Here is a 17,878-nt window from a genome sequence, read left to right as displayed (position 1 = left end):
TGTTGAAATTTGTTCTTTGAGAAAGGCTCAGGCTCTCATTTGCTACATCTAGAGTGGGAACATTTATTGGGTGCCTACTGTGTGCTCTGTGTGATGGTGATTGTTGGGATAGACAGACCCAGCCCCTGGCCACACCCAGTGCCTAGTGCGGGGGGTCATGTTAGAAGGTCAGCAAAAGGGGCCTGTTGAACACCAGGTTAGAGCATGTGTAGACTGCTCTGCCCCAATCAGAGTAGGGCGGTGCCCATGGGGAGCCTTGTCAGGGGGTGCTTCTCGGGGGGATGCCATGTTACTCATTAGCTGAAGCTTCAGGATCAGCTGTGAATTGGAAGGGTGTTGGGTGGAAGGAATAATACGTACAAAGAGGGAGAAACATGAGAAGATATTTTCATTTAGGAGACTCCGGGTAGTGAGTATGACAGGAGCTGGGAGTGCGGAAGCACGGACAGTAAGGAACAAGAGGGTGGCAGGGCTGCCACATCCAAAAGGGCTCGTTGTGCCTTGTTCAGGAGAGTCGACATCTGGGAGACACAGGGACGCCTCCGAGCCCAGTGTGGACGTTGGAGAGGTTGCCTTAGCAGTGGAGTGGCTGATGGACCGGGGGCTGGTGAGACCAGGACATGGTTCCAGGCACCTGGGGAACGATGCCCCTGTACTGAGGCGGAGGGAGAAGGGAGGGGATGCTAGCAGGAGGGGTTTGGGAGGTGAGAAAGGAAGCTCCTGGGAGTAGCTTTCATTGTGTAAGGTGGGTGCCCGGGCATGTGGTGGTAAATGTGAGAAGAGGTAAATTTTGAGATGGATGGGTAAAAGTAGTTTGATTTTAGACACTGCTTTGTGTTCTCCTGCTGTGAAATGAAATACGATGACAGTATCAACCTTGTAGGGTTATTAGGATTAAATGAGTTGATAGGTGCATTTCGAACTCAGAGTGGTATTGTTCATCCTGTAAGGGCTATATGTTTGTCAGTAAAAACAGCAATAATATGATTGTTGTCAACATCGTGGGTAGAGGTGCCTGAAGGATGCTTTGTGGGCAGATGAAGGAAGACACTAAATATATAGGAAACCTGAGAGAGTGCTGGTTTGCACATGAGGACTTTGGATACAAGAGTGTATGGGTGGCGGTTGAAACAGTGGGCAAGACCATCTAGGGAGAGTATGTGGTGAGGAAAGAGAACAGAGCCCTTGCGATGACCAGCATTTAAAAGTACAGAAGAATGGGGTCTAGAGAAGGAATAATCGGACAGATGGAAGGAGTACCAGGACAGAGCTCTGATGGAGACACCAAAGAAAGATGGAGACATCGGCGCTGGAGGCCACAGAGAGGACCTCCAGGAAAAGGGCTGAGAGCCGTAGCTTGAGTTTAACTTGTGGAACAGGTTCCCTGATGGGGACAAAAAGGCAGATCTTGATGAATCGAAGAGTAAACTATGAAGAGTTTAAATGTCTTCATCGTGAAAATGAGCATTAAATCTCCATGTGGTGTATCTGCTTAGACAGACGTTGTTTCTTTCACATATCTGACCCCACCAGGAAGCGGTGTGGGGAAGGTGTGATCTGGACTGAAATCTGAACTATTTTTCCCACAGGGTTCTGCTTCAAAAACTGCCACCACCTCTGGGAGGAATATAGCCAAGCCCAGCGCCTCCATTTTGAGGAAAACACCTGGTCCAAAAGCCAAAGTGGGGTCTTCTGTTTCCTGTTTGAGGCGGAGCAGTGACAACAGAAATCTCAACTCTGATCGAGCCGTATCTCCCCAGAGGATCAGGCGGGTGTCCAGTTCTGGTAAGAATCAAATAATTCAGCTGTGCTTTAGAGCAGCTTATGAATTACTCGAATGTAAAATTTGTTCTATCAGGAAGCAGAATGGCAGATTTTGATGACAGAACACTAACGCATTATGTCACTAAAGCATTTAGCCTTTTGTGGGCCAGCACCCTGCAGAGGGAAGATAGACAAAGAAGTCAGAGACAGAGCCCTGTCCTTGAACCATGAAAAGGCTGATTGAGGAGAAAGATGTGTGCATAAACCAATTTAAAGTCTATCCAGAAGCATGTGCATATAAATACACATCTGGTATATATACACGTTATGTCATTTTTAAATGTTTTACCAGTGATTAAGTGCTTAATTATTCTGGTGTTATACACTAGTTTCATAATGTGCCCTCATCACGTATGAAGACTAGTTTTTTCTTGAATTTTACTGAAAGATGTATTACGAATTTTCAGCAATAGAAGGGCGACTAAAAAGTTAAACTTTTCTAATAGGAACTTTTATTTATGTTGGTTTGTATATTAGAAGTAATGAAGTCATATTAGGTTTATAAATTCGAGAGCTTCCAGAGTAGCTGTTCAGTGTCTTCTGAAGTTTGGCAGAGGTTCAGATTCCTCTCTGTTACATATCAGGACAGGAAATGGGAAGGTCAGCCCATTTCACAGGGACTAAGACAGAACGCCTGCTGGCCATTTCCGATGACTGAGAACACTCTGCAGGGAACACCCTCATGTTAGCAGGTACAAGGCTGAGCAAATTAAAGGCATGTCAGATAGATTTAGAAGTAGGTTCCCTTATAAAAATAGTGACTGCTATTGAATGGTCTGGGGGGAAAGGTGCCTCAAGAGTTATGTTTCCGCACATGTGAGAACATTTTGCAGAAACTAACAAACCCAGCTAAATCCCAGGGGAACCTCTTTACTGGTCTACACCTTAGTATTTTCGATCACGAAGCTCCCTGGTGAGAAGCTCATAGCATGCAGATGTGTTTTAAGGGTGACTTATTTAGGGTCAGGCCTCGTGCGTCAGGTCTTGAGGGTCCTGAGGAGCAAGCCCAGGAAGAGGTGTGGCTGGAGGAGGAGGGATCTGCACGCCTTCCCATTTCTGTCCCCCGAGGAGCGGAGTGGGAAAGCGGAATTTGTCAGCTTGAAGCGTTCATCCTTTGGGAGGAAGAGGAGAGGTGCTAAAGACGTTGAGAGAAGCAGCAGTCTTTATTTGGGAAGTCGCCGCAGTTTGGGGAGCGGAGGCACAAGTGAGATAAAAACTCTGGTTCTTACTGATGCTGCCACTCGGGGACTTTCCGATGGATGAGGCGCCTCTTCCTGCTCCGTGTCCGCAGCTCCTGGGACCTGGGGGCTCGCAGGGCCGTGGCCACTGGCAAGCTGGCTGGTTGAGAGGAGCCCTGGTTTCTAGTGCAGCCGGGGTGCCAGAGAGCTACCTATGCAAGTCGTTCATCCTCCCTGGGCTTCTGTGAAGTGTGAGGGTTTGAGGGGGGGCAGCCCTGTCAGCTTTGGCAGCCCTTAGCTTTCTAAGGGGCAGTTTGAAGCTCACCTCATCTTCTGAGTAGTGGCTGCTACTGGTGTGATTTTGTGGACCACATGGTGCTCAAATCCCAGAAAAGCTGAGGCGCGCACCCTTTTACGAAATGAGGCCAGTGCCCAGGATGTATTTTAAAAGATGGGATTCTTTTATGTAGGCGATCCCACCAAGGAGTGACACAGTTTTAAAGTCCCTTCTCTGTATGCTACAGAATGCAGTGCCTTAAAGAGAGAAAAGTAGGTCTGCTTAGTCTTACTGAAGACAGGAAATTTATTGAGCTTCTATGAACCTGTGTAAATAAGCTCTAAGTCACGCATTCAGAGTTTCCAATCCAAGTTAAAAACTGAATTATATTTAACCTGGTGGTTTTCCATATATAAATGGAAAAAAAAATAGTGTAACCAGAAATTTTCTGGATTTGCACTTGAGTTTTTTTTTTTTTTTTTTTTTTCATTTTAATGGTTGGCGGACTCACTGGATTATGCTATGCTATGTTTTTAAAAAATTAATAGCAACTAACTTGTTTGCATGCTCACAATAAATTGAGAGGCGTTGGTTGTGGGGGACAGGAAACTTAATCACCACAGAGTTAAAAGTAGAACAGAAAATCAAGAAGCAAAAAACAATGTGCCTTTGGATCATGGACAGCGTGTTACCATTTACTGTACAATGAAGCGTTTGTGTCTCAGAAAATTGAAACCAAATGGACATCCTCTGTACACATACATAGTTACTCTACTGAAAGGTAACCAGCAGGAATGTTCCAGCCAATTTGGGGTTTTCAATAAATCTTTTCAGAGAACTAAGTAGAAAACCAGACCTGGGGTTGAAATAGCCTTTTTCTTGAAGCTGTAAAATGAGTATGAGAATTATAATTAAACCCAGTGGAACTTTTCCATTTCATCTGTCAAAGTCTAGACACTGGAATATACAGCATGTGACTGTAGTTAACACGGCTGCGTGATACATAGAAAAGTTATTAAGGGAGTATATCCTAGGAGTGAATCTCATTACAAGGAAAAAAAAAAGGTTTTTTCAGTTTCGTGTATATGAGGTGGTAGGACGCTACCTAAACTTGCTGTGGTCATCACTTCACAAAACATGTAAGTCAAACTATTATGCTTAAATGTATACAGTGATGTGTGTCAGTGGTATCTCATTAAAACTGGAAACTAAAAAGTAAGAATCTGGAAATTTAGATAAAACCAGATTGTAAGGGATTATAACATACCATATGCAAACTATCTCTGCTTCTTTGGAGTATGTATGTGTTTTAACCACTCAATTAAATAAGGTAAGCAAGGAAAACTGTTTCGAGTAATAATTGTAACACCAGTGATAACAGCTCACACTTATTAAATGTTTACAGGTTCCAGGCTCTGTCTTTATCATTTCATCGGTCAGTTCACTTAATCCTCACAATAGTTCTGTGAGGCTTTTCCGCATTTTACAGTTGAGGAAGCCCTCACAGAGAAGTTACGTCATTTGTCCAGGTTATGCAGCTAGAAAGTGGCCGAGGTAGATGCAGACCAGGTGACAGGGCTCTGGGCTCCACGCTCTGCCCTTTCACATTGTTAGTCTAAAGAAACACTATTAGTCTGACCACGAGTTTTGAAAAGTGAATTTTTAATTTTAATAAAGGATGTTTAAATTCTTTGCTCAGCTGAATGGTTTAGAAAATGTGGCGTTAAGGCCCTTGGCTTAACGTTCTATATCACTTTACCATGATGTAAAGCTTCATGATTTTACATGCTTATTGCAAATTAATGCAGCTGAGTGAATAACTGCTGAGGAAATACTCAGAGAGCTACTCAGGCACCTTCACAGACTGCTTGCCACTCTCTTTGAGCGGTAACGCCAGTTCTTAGCAGGTTTTAGGTTGTAAATGGGTGTGTTCCTTCATTTCCTTCGTGCACACACGTAAGTGCCCTGCCAGTGAGCAGCCTGAGCCGGGCAGGGTTACGGAAATAGAACAGAACATACTCCCAGCCTTTGAAACTACCCGAGGGGTGGGGGTGCCAAACGCAGGATCTTGCAGCAACCACAGAGCGACACAGAGGGATCTGTAAGGGGTGTGGAAAAGGTCCTTAAGTGCTTTAGGATTTGGAGGAAAAGAATGTTCAGGGGCCTGTGTGATCATAAGGAACCTGAAGAAAGGCCTCATGAAAGATGTTGTTTCTCTTTCTCCAGAAGAAAACTAAAGACCATTTCAAAAGGGAAAATCTTTGTTTTAATTCGGTTTACTGTGGGTTAATGAAATAAATTCCTCGCAGACCAGGAGTACACCCCAGACCTGTAGTGACTCGCCTGCCTTTGTAGGTTTCTCTTCTTTCTTGCCCAGTTGCTTTTGAAAACTGGTTTCTTGTTTATGTAGTGTTAAAGGGAATTTAAAATCTTTTCAATTTACTTTTATATCATTTTGGCCTTTTCTAGGCAAGTATTAGAAATGTATTCAGATTTGCAGAAGTTAATTATTAAAAGCCAGAAATGATCACCTGTATTCCAAAAGCGAACTTTAGTATGTTGCTTAAAGATGTTTCTGTCTTTATATGTAATTAAACCACTTTTTAAAGAATGTATCTCAAGGTTTCTTGCCTTAAAAATAATAGTAGTAAGGTGTTCTGAGCGCTAATGAAAGCTGTTCCAAGCTTTCTAAATCCATAATTTCATTTAATCCTCACAACTCATGAGGTACACATACTATGATTTTTCCCATCCTACAAATGGGGATTTTGAGGTTTTGAAAGCTTAAGCAGCTTGTCCAAAGTTACAAGTTAGTAATTGGCGGAGACAGGACTCAGGCCAGGCGGTCTAGCCTCGAAGCCTCCTTGTCCGTCACATACTCAGTCCTTCTGACACACTTACACCCTCGCTCACTTACAACACAAGGGAGATCATATGTTTAGTGTGTATGATGGTCAGTGCCGAAGAGAAAAGCCAAGCAGGGAAGGGAGTCAGATCTTTACACAGAGTGACACTTTAGAGCCAACCCCTGTCAGAGAAGAAGGAGGGAAGCACTGGGCTATCAGAGGGAAGGACTTTCCAGGCGGAGGGAACAGCAGGTGCAAAGATCAGGGTGAGGTCATGTGTGTGTGCGGTGGGGCAGGAAGTGGGGATGAGGCCAACCAAGTAGGGCCTTGTGGTACCAGGAGACAAGCATCTTCTCTTTTCTTCCTTGTGAATTCTTGATCATTTTGCAGGCACTCCATAGAATTCTGCTCACTTGGCAAGCAGTTCTGGAGAAGACTGCTTCATGGACTGACTCTTAAACTCTGCTAGTGTGTGACTCTGCAGTCTGACTTATCCATTCAAGAAATGTTCTGAGTGCCTACTGTGTGCTGGGCGGTTCACTAGATTCAGAGAATATTAACATGATTAATTTGCCCTTTTAATGAGCTCATTGGTTGGAGGATGAGGTGAAAAGGGGCATTTCAGAAAATCCTTTGAATGCAGCCTCTTCATTCTTCAGCGCCCAGCCGAACTGTCCTGTTCTCGGTGGTACTTTGCATTTATTACACTGTGCTATAATTACTTTCTTACATGTCTGTGAGCTCCATAAGGGTAGAGTCCAGGTCTTAGTTATTTTTATATTTTCCAGTGCTCAGCACAGTGTACCTATTACACAACAGGTGTTTAAAAATGCTGTCTGGCTGGACTTGAATGGAAACTTGTGTGAAGTACTTTGTGGCCACAGTAAAGGGAACACCACTAACCTAGCCCGAGGGAAGACTGGGGAACAGTGGTGACATTGAACTGGCCTTGGAATGTGCCTGTGGGGCTTTGCCAGGCAAGGGAGGTGGCTGGCATTCCCCAGGGTGCAAATGGTAGAGGTTTGCAGGGCACAGCATGTTGGGGGACATCAGGGCACCATGCTCCAAGCAGACCGTGTGTCGGGCCAAGCGACAGGGGAGCCCTGAGGAAGGTTGAAGCAGATCAGCCCTAATCATCTAGGCACAAATGTGTGAGAGTCACGTGCTTTTGGGGAGAAAGCAGAGTGAGTATATTAAATATGCTTTGGAGGAAGAGGGCCTGGTGAGCTCCATTGGTGAGCAGTCCCCAGTGTCTCCTCGGCTTTCTTGTCCAGGTGGCCATGAAGTGACATGCGGAATAGTCAGGAGAATGATGGGTTTTGTTTGGGGGTTGTTGAATTCGAAGGGCCTAAAGCCTGAGAAGGCAGCTCCCGGGGCGTGCGCGTGTTTGAGGTTTAAGACAGCACCAGTGTGCAGAGGGTCAGGACGCCTGCGGTCAAAGAGCGGACGAGGTTGAGAGCCACAGGGTGACAGCCAGCCAGGCCAGGGAAGCATCAGAAGGTGTCCAGCGCACCGGCAAGTAGGTCCTTGAAATAAAGGAGTGCAGAAGTGTGTAGATGCAGATCCACTTAGAGGTTAAATTGTGGGGACGAAGCATGAAGATTGAGAGGAGCCCTATGGATAGCGGGCAGCTTCCTCTTTTGTATTTTCTGTCTAATTTTTTTGAGGTTAGGTGAATTCTTTCAGGTGAACTTGTGCAGATTTTCTTGACTGGCGTTTTTTTTTGTAGCCTTAGGAAGGGAAACAAACTGAAGACAACGTTGAGTTCTGAGTCTCAGTGACCTGATGGTCCAGGGTAGCTCTGCTGGTGAGCCTTGGCTTCTACGGAGCAGGAGGCTCGCGCGTGCGCTCTGTTCGCGTCAGGATGCTCGGTGTGATCGCCGGGTGAGCCCGTTCACGACCACGCGGACTGATCTGCGGACGAACCTATGAAGGCCCTTCTTCGCCGTCTTTGTGGTAGTTGGGAAAACCCGAGTCTTTGACTTTACTACACCCTCAGTTTCGGGACACGTGTTCCCAGGCCCGTGAATAAGGAAGTTATTTTTGTTTACTCTGCCCCTGAAGCAGCAACATGCTGTGAACATACTTGCAGAAACAGGTACTGACAGTATCCCCACGAACACTGTGCTTCTGGGTTTCAAGCCATCATGAGAACCTTGTTTTATGGGATGTTCTTGTTTCTCTGTCAAATGACTGCCCTCTTAAGACTTGCTGTTTCCGTTGTGGCTCACCTGTACTGCTGTGACTTTAGCTTTTGAGTTTTCTCTTGCATTTAAGCAAATGGTGGTGGTTATGCAGAGTCCAGTTTCTGGTACCCTACTAATGGAATATTGCCTTAGCTAATTCAAGAATGCAGAATACTAAAATCACCATTTGCAATATATAAATGTGAAGTGTTACAGAAATTCTGCGTTTTGGAAGATCTGTTCACTTAGACAGTTTGAAGGTGTATATTCTGCAAGTTATACCCCAGAGCCTGAGGAATCGTGAGCTGGATGAGACATGATTCTTGCCCTCAAGGTGTCAGCCAGGGTGTGGAGATGGCCAGTTTGTCCCTCATCACATCTGTCCTTTTAATACCATAGAAAAGAGCTGTAGCATTTCAGAAGAGGGTAAGATTACAAATATCGAAGTTTGTTCATTCTTTCTTGCAATAATGTAGGTAATTCTCTCATATAATAGAGGTACGCCCTTACATACATAAGGGCCAGTCTTGCTTTATGTTCATGCTTTCTGCTGTTAAATTTTGCCACTGAGACCCAAGAATAAAAGATAAGAAGGATACATACGGATTAAGGTATTTTTCAGGACTTGGCTGGCACACTAGGAAGTAGAGATGAAGGAACAGTTAGAGTTCAGACGGAGGACAGAGTCAGTGCAGGAGGCATGGCCGTATGGAGGAAGGCAGGTGGGCAGTTAGGAAGCTGGGCATTGGTGTTCTGTCAATCAGCAAAGAGAAGAGGTTTGGACACAGCCCAAGTCTGTCCATGTCAAGAAAGGAACGTGGGGAGCATTGTCCCAAGCAAGGTAAACCTTCTTGTATCTTGAATTGAACCAGTTAATTTGGACATCACATTGGGTTTCCAATGCCCCCTTTTCAGTAGGCAGTTTAAAAAGTATAGCACTTTAAAAATGAGAAGAGGGAAAAACACACCCTTAACCTCACCAATGCCACATAGTCTTTAACTTCATAATTTCTACCGGTCCACTGCCTTTTCTTTTTGAATATTCTCTTGCACATATGCTTACATATTTCTAAGGGGGACAAACAGTTCCTGCTGCTCTAGGAACCCCATCCCCAACAGTCAGTAGGCACTTCATTAGTTGATTGAAGTTTCTTTTTCACTTAAAAGGTGTGGTGCCTATTTTCCTAGATTCTTGAATTTTTAAATAACTTTTTAAAATTTGGTTTAAAATGACTGTGTCATCATCTGAATGTGCTGTGATTTATTTCTTCAAACTTCTTTGAACTTGAAGTTGTTTCCAGTGTTTTTCAGTATGTTAAACAACTCTACCCTGAAGAACTTTGTATGTAAGTACTTAAGTGGTCAGATAAGTTACTGTGATACATTCCTTTAGGTGGAATCAGAGGGCGTGAGCATTTTTAAGACTTTTGAGACATGTTGCCAAGTTGCCTGTCAGAAACCACGTACAAGTCTGTGCTCCTACTCCGAGTATGTAAGCCTGTTTCCCATGACCCTAGCCAATATATATTTTTAAGTTAAAATATAGTTACTGTATAATATTATATGTTATAGATGTACAATATAGTGATTCATAATTTTTGAAGGCTGTACTCCATTTATAGTTATTATAAAATATTGGCTATAGTCCATGTGTTGACATTTTTAACACTCTTGCCAAATATTCACTGTTTGGGAAAGCACAAGATGGTATCTTATTTTAATTGGCATATTCTTTAATTTTTTTTCCATAGACAGTTCCAAAAATTTTTTTTTCTTGTGACAACTTTTAAGATGTACTCTCTTAGCAAGTTACAAATATGTGATACAGTATTATTAACGAGTTACCACACTCTACATTGCATCCTCTTGATTTATTTTATGACTGCAAGTTTGTACCTTTTTGACCCCCTTCAATTGGCATATTCTTGGCGCCCAAATATTTGCTGGAAACATGTGAGATATAAAGGTCGAAGTGCTGAGGTACAGAACACAAGATCAAAACATGCCTCCTTGAAGTTACATTCTGGTGGGAGAGAGGGGCTATTCACAGGGGAATACAGGATATAGGATGGTTGACAGTGTGTAGTCCTAAAGAGAGAAAAAATAGTAATGCACAGAAGAGGGGATATGAAATGTGGGGGTGTGTGAGGTGGTGAGAGAGGGAGAGGTAACTCTTGAGTAAAGGCCCAGGGAAGCTAGCAGTATGAATATCTGGAAGAAAACCGTACCTGTCAGAGTAAACAGCTGGACAGACCCGGAGGTGGAGCAGGACTGATAACTCTAGGAATAGCAAGGAATGACGTAAGGAAACATGAAATAGGCAGTGAGGCTTGACAGGTGGTAGAGAGCCAGATCATGTACAGTCTTGAAAAATTATAAGGACTTTGGCTTTTAACCAAAGTGACTTATTTTAAAAGAATTGCTCTAATAGCTGTGCAAAGAATACACTGAATGGGAGTGGGGGCCAGATCAGAAAGATAAATGCAGAGGTATCTCTATAATCATGGTGGAGATTGTGGTGTCCTGGACCAGGGTTGTGGGAGGGTTAGGTGGAAGTGTTGGAGGGGCTACAGGTTCTAGAAATATGTGTTGAAAATAAAGCCAACAGGATTTGCTGATGGGGTGAGGGTGAGAACAGGAAGAGAAGAGTCAGAGATGGCTCTAAACATTTTGGTGTGAGCAGTGGGAGGATGCTGCTGCCATGAGCTGAGATGGAGAAGGATGATGGCAACATGGATGTTGGAAGGTGGGTATCAGGATCTCAGTTGTAGAGACGCCAAGTTGAGATGAATCACAGATACATACATAAGCAAAGGCATGGAGTAGAGAGTTGGATATCCAAGTCTAGAGGGCATAGGAGAAATCTGGTCTAGGGAGGTAAATCTGGGATTCATCAACATTTCAATGGTATTTAAAGCTGCTAGACTGGATGAGATCGCCCAGAGAGTAAGAGTAGAAAGAGAACAGGTCAGGGGCATGTTGAGGACCTCCATGGAGTACTCCTAAGTACCTCTGGGGTCCTAAGCTTTAAAGGGCTAGAGAGACGAGGAGGAATCACAAAGGCGACCAAGAAGGGACAGCCAGGAGGGTAGGAGGGAAGTCAGTCAGGAGCGGGGTTCTCTCCCAGTAGAGAAAGCCTTTCAAGGAGAAAGGAGGACTCAGCGGCATCAAATGCTGTTGATGGAGAATACGGTAGATCAAGATGCAGTTCGGTTTAAACCAGAAGGTTATGTGTTTATTTAACAAGCTAGAGGTAGGCAGTTCCAGTAATGGCATCTTTCTGCCCCTCCTGCCTCGGCACGTTGTTTTTGTCAGCGACTGTTAAGAAAGTCTTAGAGTTCCAAGTGCTAAGTCCTCCTGCTGCTGTGACGAAGGATGGACAGCGTCCCAGACAGTGCCCTTCTCGGACATGCCTGCCTACCTTCACCAGGGAGGAGAGACCTCACTCAGCTCTTTGCCCCCCAGCACTCTCACCTTTAAGTCTTATTGGCACAGACTGGATCATGCGATCTAATTTGAAGAAAGGTTAGGAATGCAAGTATTTGGCTCTTTAAACCCTTCCGTAGGATATGCGAGACAGAAATGGGGATTAGGAATGACAGCTGGGGAGCCAGGAAAGCTGTTAGACTTAAAGGTTAAGTTGAGGTTAAACTGAAGGGAAAAAAAGGTTAAATTGAAAAAAGGTTAAAGTGAAAATAAAATTGTACTGGTTATTTTAATTTACTCTTTTGTTTAAAGCTTTTGCTCACTTGTACTGTTTGGAAATGTGTGATTCTTTGTCACTGAATTGACATTGTCCTTTGTCTTGTGTTTTACTATATGACTTATTTTGCTTATGGTGATTTTTAAATTTTCCCATTTTTTATAGTCACATACATCTTTTCTTCTATTTTTCATATGTTTTTATGCTTAACAAGACTTTCTCTACTGAAGGAGAAGACTGATCTGTATTTAATTATGATGAAGTTGTATGCTTTTGTTTTAACCCTTTCCTTTTTGATCCAATTTTAGTAACTTTTTGGTGCATGCTGAGAAACTAGTAGCTAATATTTATGTCACGATATGCCAGCTGCTGTCCTAAGCATTTAAAAATATAAACTCCTTTAACTCTCACAAGCACCTGTGGAGTAAGTACCACTGTAATCACCTGCATTCTTATATGTGAGGAAACGGCACAGAGAGGTTAGGTAACCTGCTCACAGCCAGTGTGCGGCGGAGCTGCGTTTAACCTAGGCGGTCTGGCTCTAAGCTGTCAGCATTGAACCACTACACCATGGTGCTTTTCAGATTTTAATTTTTTTTTAAATTCAAATATCTTAATACCACAAATAAATGTCTTCACTGACTTGAAATCTCTTTTATTCTGAATTGTTATATTTCTGAGATTGATACACCAGTTTATTAACCTGCCCATATAATTGTATGCCATTTAATAGGCCATTGTACTGTTTTATAATATCCTATAATAACTAGTAGCACAAGTTCCTTCTTTCTATTTTTAAACTTTGTAAAATATATAATATATAAATATAAAACATATATAAATGTATATAAAATAATATATATGTATATACATATATATAAAAATTTTACCATTCTAATAACTTCTTGGTGTACAATCCGGTGGTGTTAAGCCCATTTCCAGAGTTGTGCAACCAACACTGCAACTTTTCATCTTCTCCAGCTGAAACTCTGTCCCTTAGATGCTACCTCCCCCTTCTCCCTTCCCTCAACCCCTGGCGCCCCCATTCTCCTTTCTGCCTCCATGAATCTAATGACTCGAGGTACCTTGTGTAAGAGGACTCATACGTTATTTGTCGTTTTGTGACCGGCTTGTTTCACTTAGCATAATGTCTTTAGATTCATCCATGTTGCAGCCTGTCAGAATCTCCTTCTTTTTTAAGGCTGAGTATTTCGTGGTATGTATATGCCGCATTTTGTTTATTCATTCATCTGTCCATAGACACTTGGGTTACTTTCACTGTTGGGCTATGGTGAATATTGCTGTGACCTTGAGTGTACAAGTATCTCTTGAAGATCTTGCTTTCAGTTGTTTTGGGTAAATACCCAGAAGTTGAATTGCTTGATCAGAAGGTAGTTCTATTTTTAATTTTTTGAGGAACCCATCATACCATTTTCCACAGCATCTACACCATTTTACTCTTCTACGATCAATGCCCAGGATTCTAATTTCTGCACATCCTTGATGACGATATTTTCTGTCATTTTTATAGTAGCCATTCTATTAGAAGCAAAATGATACCTTACTGTAGGTTTTGATTTGCGTTTCCCTAATGATTAATGATGTTGAGCAATTTTTCATGTGCCTCTTGACCAATGTATATCTTTGGAGAAAGGTCTATTCAAGTCCTTTGCCCATTTTTTAATCAAATTTTTTTTGTTGGTAGCATTGAGCTATAATCCTCATTTTTATGTTCCAAAATTTTTTGTCTATTCTTACTTACTCTAGACTAGTTTAAATTGTTTTAAATTTTTTTTCCCAATTCCCCCTTTAAAAATAACGACATACGGATTTAGATAGAAATAGTAGTCTATTAATGTATTCAGAGAAGAATTAACATTTATGTCCCACTTACTCAAATATTTTATGCCCCTGATTTTTATAATTCTTTCATCATACTAACAGTATTGGACACATGTATTTATAGAAATAGTGTGTGTGCGCATACATGTCTGTGTGCCCAACTACTTTTTGTTACTAAAGCAAAGAAAATCTCTTCTTTCCTGGTACATGGGAAAGCTGTTGCTTTCTGTACAGTATTTTGTAAGCAGATTATCAGGTCTATTTAAATAGCTTCTAGACAACAATACTCTACCACTGGAGCTAAATTTTGTAACATCTGCATGAGTATTAATGAGAGAACTTGGTCCTTTTGAGTTGAGAGTGAACCTGCAGCCATAGTTTCACAGTATGTGTAACTTATTTCTCCCATAACTTATTGTTGGTTTCTTTTTTATCCCTTTGGGTAACCTTACTTTAGTTTTATTATAATTCCTAGTTACTGTAGATAATTACTCCGAAGGTCACTTCCTCTATATAGTTGTGTTTAAAGAACCTAAGTTATAATTATATCTGTAAACATACTCTCATTTTTTGTATGTTAACTTCCTATGTTGTTTATTTGGCACACTTTCTTCCTGGCTCTAGTAGTTAATGGCCCTTGGATGCCTTAATAATACTTATTACACTTCATAGAATATATAATAATTTATGTTTTAAATTGCATATATTAATATGTACACTATATATTCAGACTGTCCTCAGCAATCTTCTTTTCATCGTCTAGTTAAAATCCTCATGGCCTCCAGCCCGGCAGGTGCACTAGCCTCCGAAGTTGTCTCCTCTGATTGTAAACTCTTCCCTTGGGTCAGCTCTTCACCCTGGTACCACACAAGCCAGTTCTGATGCAAATGCCCAGAAAGCTGCAGTGCCTCTCCCGCTCCTACTTCCCTCCGCACCCCTCCTCCGACAATTACAGTGTAAAGTTCTCAGCCCGCCATTTAGGGCCATCTTTAACTGGAAACTGTTTAACGCCAGCGATGAACTCTCCACTTCTCCAGCCTCATTTTCTTTTTTCTTCCCCAAGACACCTGTGCTCCTACCGAGCAATGCAAATCACAGAACAAAATATTTTAATATGATGAGATGCAGTGTATTCCCTATTAGTTAATCATTTTTACTGAGAACAGTTGGCAGTGATATTTACAGAGGTGCCAGATGTTTCCAGCACCCTCACCACCTGCAGTTACCTCACTGCATAAGCAACTGCTGAATGCTTGTGTAACACAGCCCCTCATGTGAGCCCATTGCTCAGATATTTGTGAAGAGGATCTGTGTCTTCTGATATAGGTTAGTACAGTGGTCAAGTTCTGTCAACTAATTGAAACATCTTCAAAACCCATAAATTTTTCCAAATGTGAAGAACAGCGAGTCATTTTTTCAATGCTGAATAGCCTTGTGAAAAAAGTATTAAAGCTGAATTCATTCTTGTCTCATTGAGAGTTCAGAGATGAGAACTTGCTTTGACTGGTAGGCGTTTCTGTGGCTTTGGAAGCCACTTTCGTTACTTAGATCGTGTTTTCTGAGCGGTGTCCCAGGCCTTTCCTTAAGGATGGAGAAGGCCACACTGGAGCTGAGTGATTCCCGTCTATACTCATGAAGGCTTGGGGAGAGCAGGTCATTTCATGTGAGTGTCAGAACAAAGGAGCACCATTCAGGATTTCATTGTCTGGCTTTAATTTCCAGTCCGAGGACACATACTATTACGGTATCGTGAAGAATTTTCCAGTAGTAGTGGAAATAGCAGTGACTGTTTTCATCATAGCCATATAAAAGCATCAATGAAGACATTGACTTCTTTTTTCTTTCCTAGTAAAATTAAAAGGATTAAAGAATACCTAAGACTTACAGATGCACAGGAATAAAAAAGATGATTAGAATCTACTTACTTTTAATGATCCAATTTATCCATTTTTAGTTTTTTAATCTGCTTTGTCTTGACCATCTTTCATCTGATCCATTGACTTTAATAATTTCTTTTAGTTTTTATTATAAAAATAGGCTTACTATTAACAAAAAAAATTCACTTGGAAAAGTATGAAGGGAAAATTCCCCTTTCCTGCCCCTTCTCTTCTGCACTGTATTGCATAGGAGGCCCAGAAAATTCTGCTGTTATCCTTCTGGAATTTTTCAGTATATAGATAAGTATAAACTTAAAAGAAATAAGATAATATTAGCATTGTCCTTTTTTTGCCTCTTGATAAATCTTTCTTTTGGATTTTCAGCTTTGTAAGTCATTCCTTAACGATTTTTTGTTATTGAGTAACAGTCTATTTAATCGGATTTTTCGAGGTGGTTTTCCAGGTAAGTTGTTTGATGAAGGTTTGCTTCGAATCCAGTAGACTCTCTGTGTTACTCTCTAAGGCAAAGTGAAAATGTTACCCCTTCCAGACTTTTCCCTAGACAAAAGATGGTTGTAATTACAGAATCAGGACAAATCTGTTGTCTCTCTGCAGGTTGATGCTAACAGCATGAGCTTAAAATAAACCACGAAGGCCAATAGTATCTCTGCAGGTAGATCTTAAACCTTTGCGGTTCACGTGTGGGATAAGCTACACAATGTGAAGTGAACCGGTAAGTGTCACCTTTTCAGAGCTGGAAGTCGGAACAGTCCTGTATTGATTTCACTGTTGAAGAATTTGGTATTTAGGCTTCTCAGAGACGCTCAGCCCAGTGTTGCCATACCTTGCTTTTAATGTTGCTTATGATTTGTATGTTTTACTGCTGCTTTATATGAGGTCCAATTGCAGGTCCTCTAGGTCAGCTCTGCTGTCAGGTTAAACATTAGGACTGTTGGTAAAGCAGTGGTACTTTTGCTGCGGCCCCACCGATTTTAGCATTGCACCGTAGGAACAGCTACCTAGCAAGGGGAGGAGTCGAGCTGGCCTCCCGAGTCTGGCCCTTCTGGTCCAGGGCACAGTAGAGGGAAAGTTGCCTGCATTCTGGGCCTCTCTGTCACTGGTTCAAGGTGTGTGACCCACGTGCGCCATTTAACCACTTAAGTAGTTTCCTCCTCTGTAAACTGAGGATAGTAATAGTAATGCGCTGTGAGGGTTAGCCTCAGTTTCAGAGGAGCTAATCCGTGGGTGAAGTAGGCACGGTCCTGGGCCCCCAGTGCCCACCAGTCGAGGGTGATGGTAGGAAGAGAGGCTGGGCCTACAACTTGCCTTAGGTGGAAGAGGAGGCCTGGTGGGGGTGACAGTGAGACTTGTGCAGTGGGAGGGGGCAGGTCAGGGCACTGATGGTTGGGCTTGGGGGTAAGTGTGCTCCTGGTGCCAGTCTGTGTGTTGGAACAGGAGAGGGGACAGGGGTGTAGTAATTCCGAGGCACACTGAGAAATGTCTGTAAACCTTCAATGCTTTCAGATACAAAGCTGTGGGACATCCCTTTCTGAAAAATAAGTTAATTTTCCAAACTTGCTGAGCCGTGACTGCGTTGTGTCTGTGGCCCAGAAATTTTCATCTGTTACTTGCACAGCCTTGCTTACTGTTTCCAATGGTTGATGACTCATCAGAATGATTTTGCTGAAGGAGCAACAGTTTGGTAAATTTATATTCTAAAAAATCTGTGTATCTTTCCCTCCAAGAGCAGTTAAAACCAGTGGCCAAATATAAATTAAAAAATCAAATGGCTATTTGAATATTTATTATTTGCTAATTACATAAGAAATGTAAAGAAAAATGTCTCCCTTTAATTAATAGACTGAAAAGTCTGTTAGCAAAGGACGGATAAGCTTATAAAAATTTGGTTAAGTGTTGAATGCTTCAATGTAGATGATGAGAGAAGACATTATCAAAATTTGTCCTTTCACTCTTGGCCTTTAACAAATTTTTTAAATAACTATTACTATCATAACAATTTTACATTTTTTCGCTTTGTTGAGGTATAATTGACAGTTTTAAGGTATTAAATTTTATTTATATACATATACATTGTGAAAGGGTTCCCACCATGCAGTTAATGAACACAGCATCACCTTGCATCTT

At 42.0% G+C, this 17,878-nt stretch overlaps 1 protein-coding gene across 6 annotated transcripts in view; it reads left to right on the top strand.

Annotated features, from left to right (window-relative positions):
* MTUS1 (microtubule associated scaffold protein 1) overlaps positions 1 to 17,878 on the top strand; it is a 145,773-nt gene that overhangs the window by 57,297 nt on the left and 70,598 nt on the right. For all 6 annotated transcript variants that reach the window (XM_032468627.1, XM_032468629.1, XM_032468630.1 and 3 more), the window contains one exon: positions 1,590 to 1,785. In XM_032468627.1, coding sequence (XP_032324518.1) covers positions 1,590 to 1,785 — 196 coding nt within the window. The remainder of the gene's footprint in view (positions 1 to 1,589; positions 1,786 to 17,878) is intronic.

This window comes from Camelus ferus, chromosome 26 (assembly GCF_009834535.1).
Source record: "Camelus ferus isolate YT-003-E chromosome 26, BCGSAC_Cfer_1.0, whole genome shotgun sequence".
Classification (NCBI taxonomy): domain Eukaryota; kingdom Metazoa; phylum Chordata; class Mammalia; order Artiodactyla; family Camelidae; genus Camelus; species Camelus ferus.
Note: the sequence above shows the minus strand (reverse complement) of the source record. Positions and strands in the feature narration are given on the sequence as shown.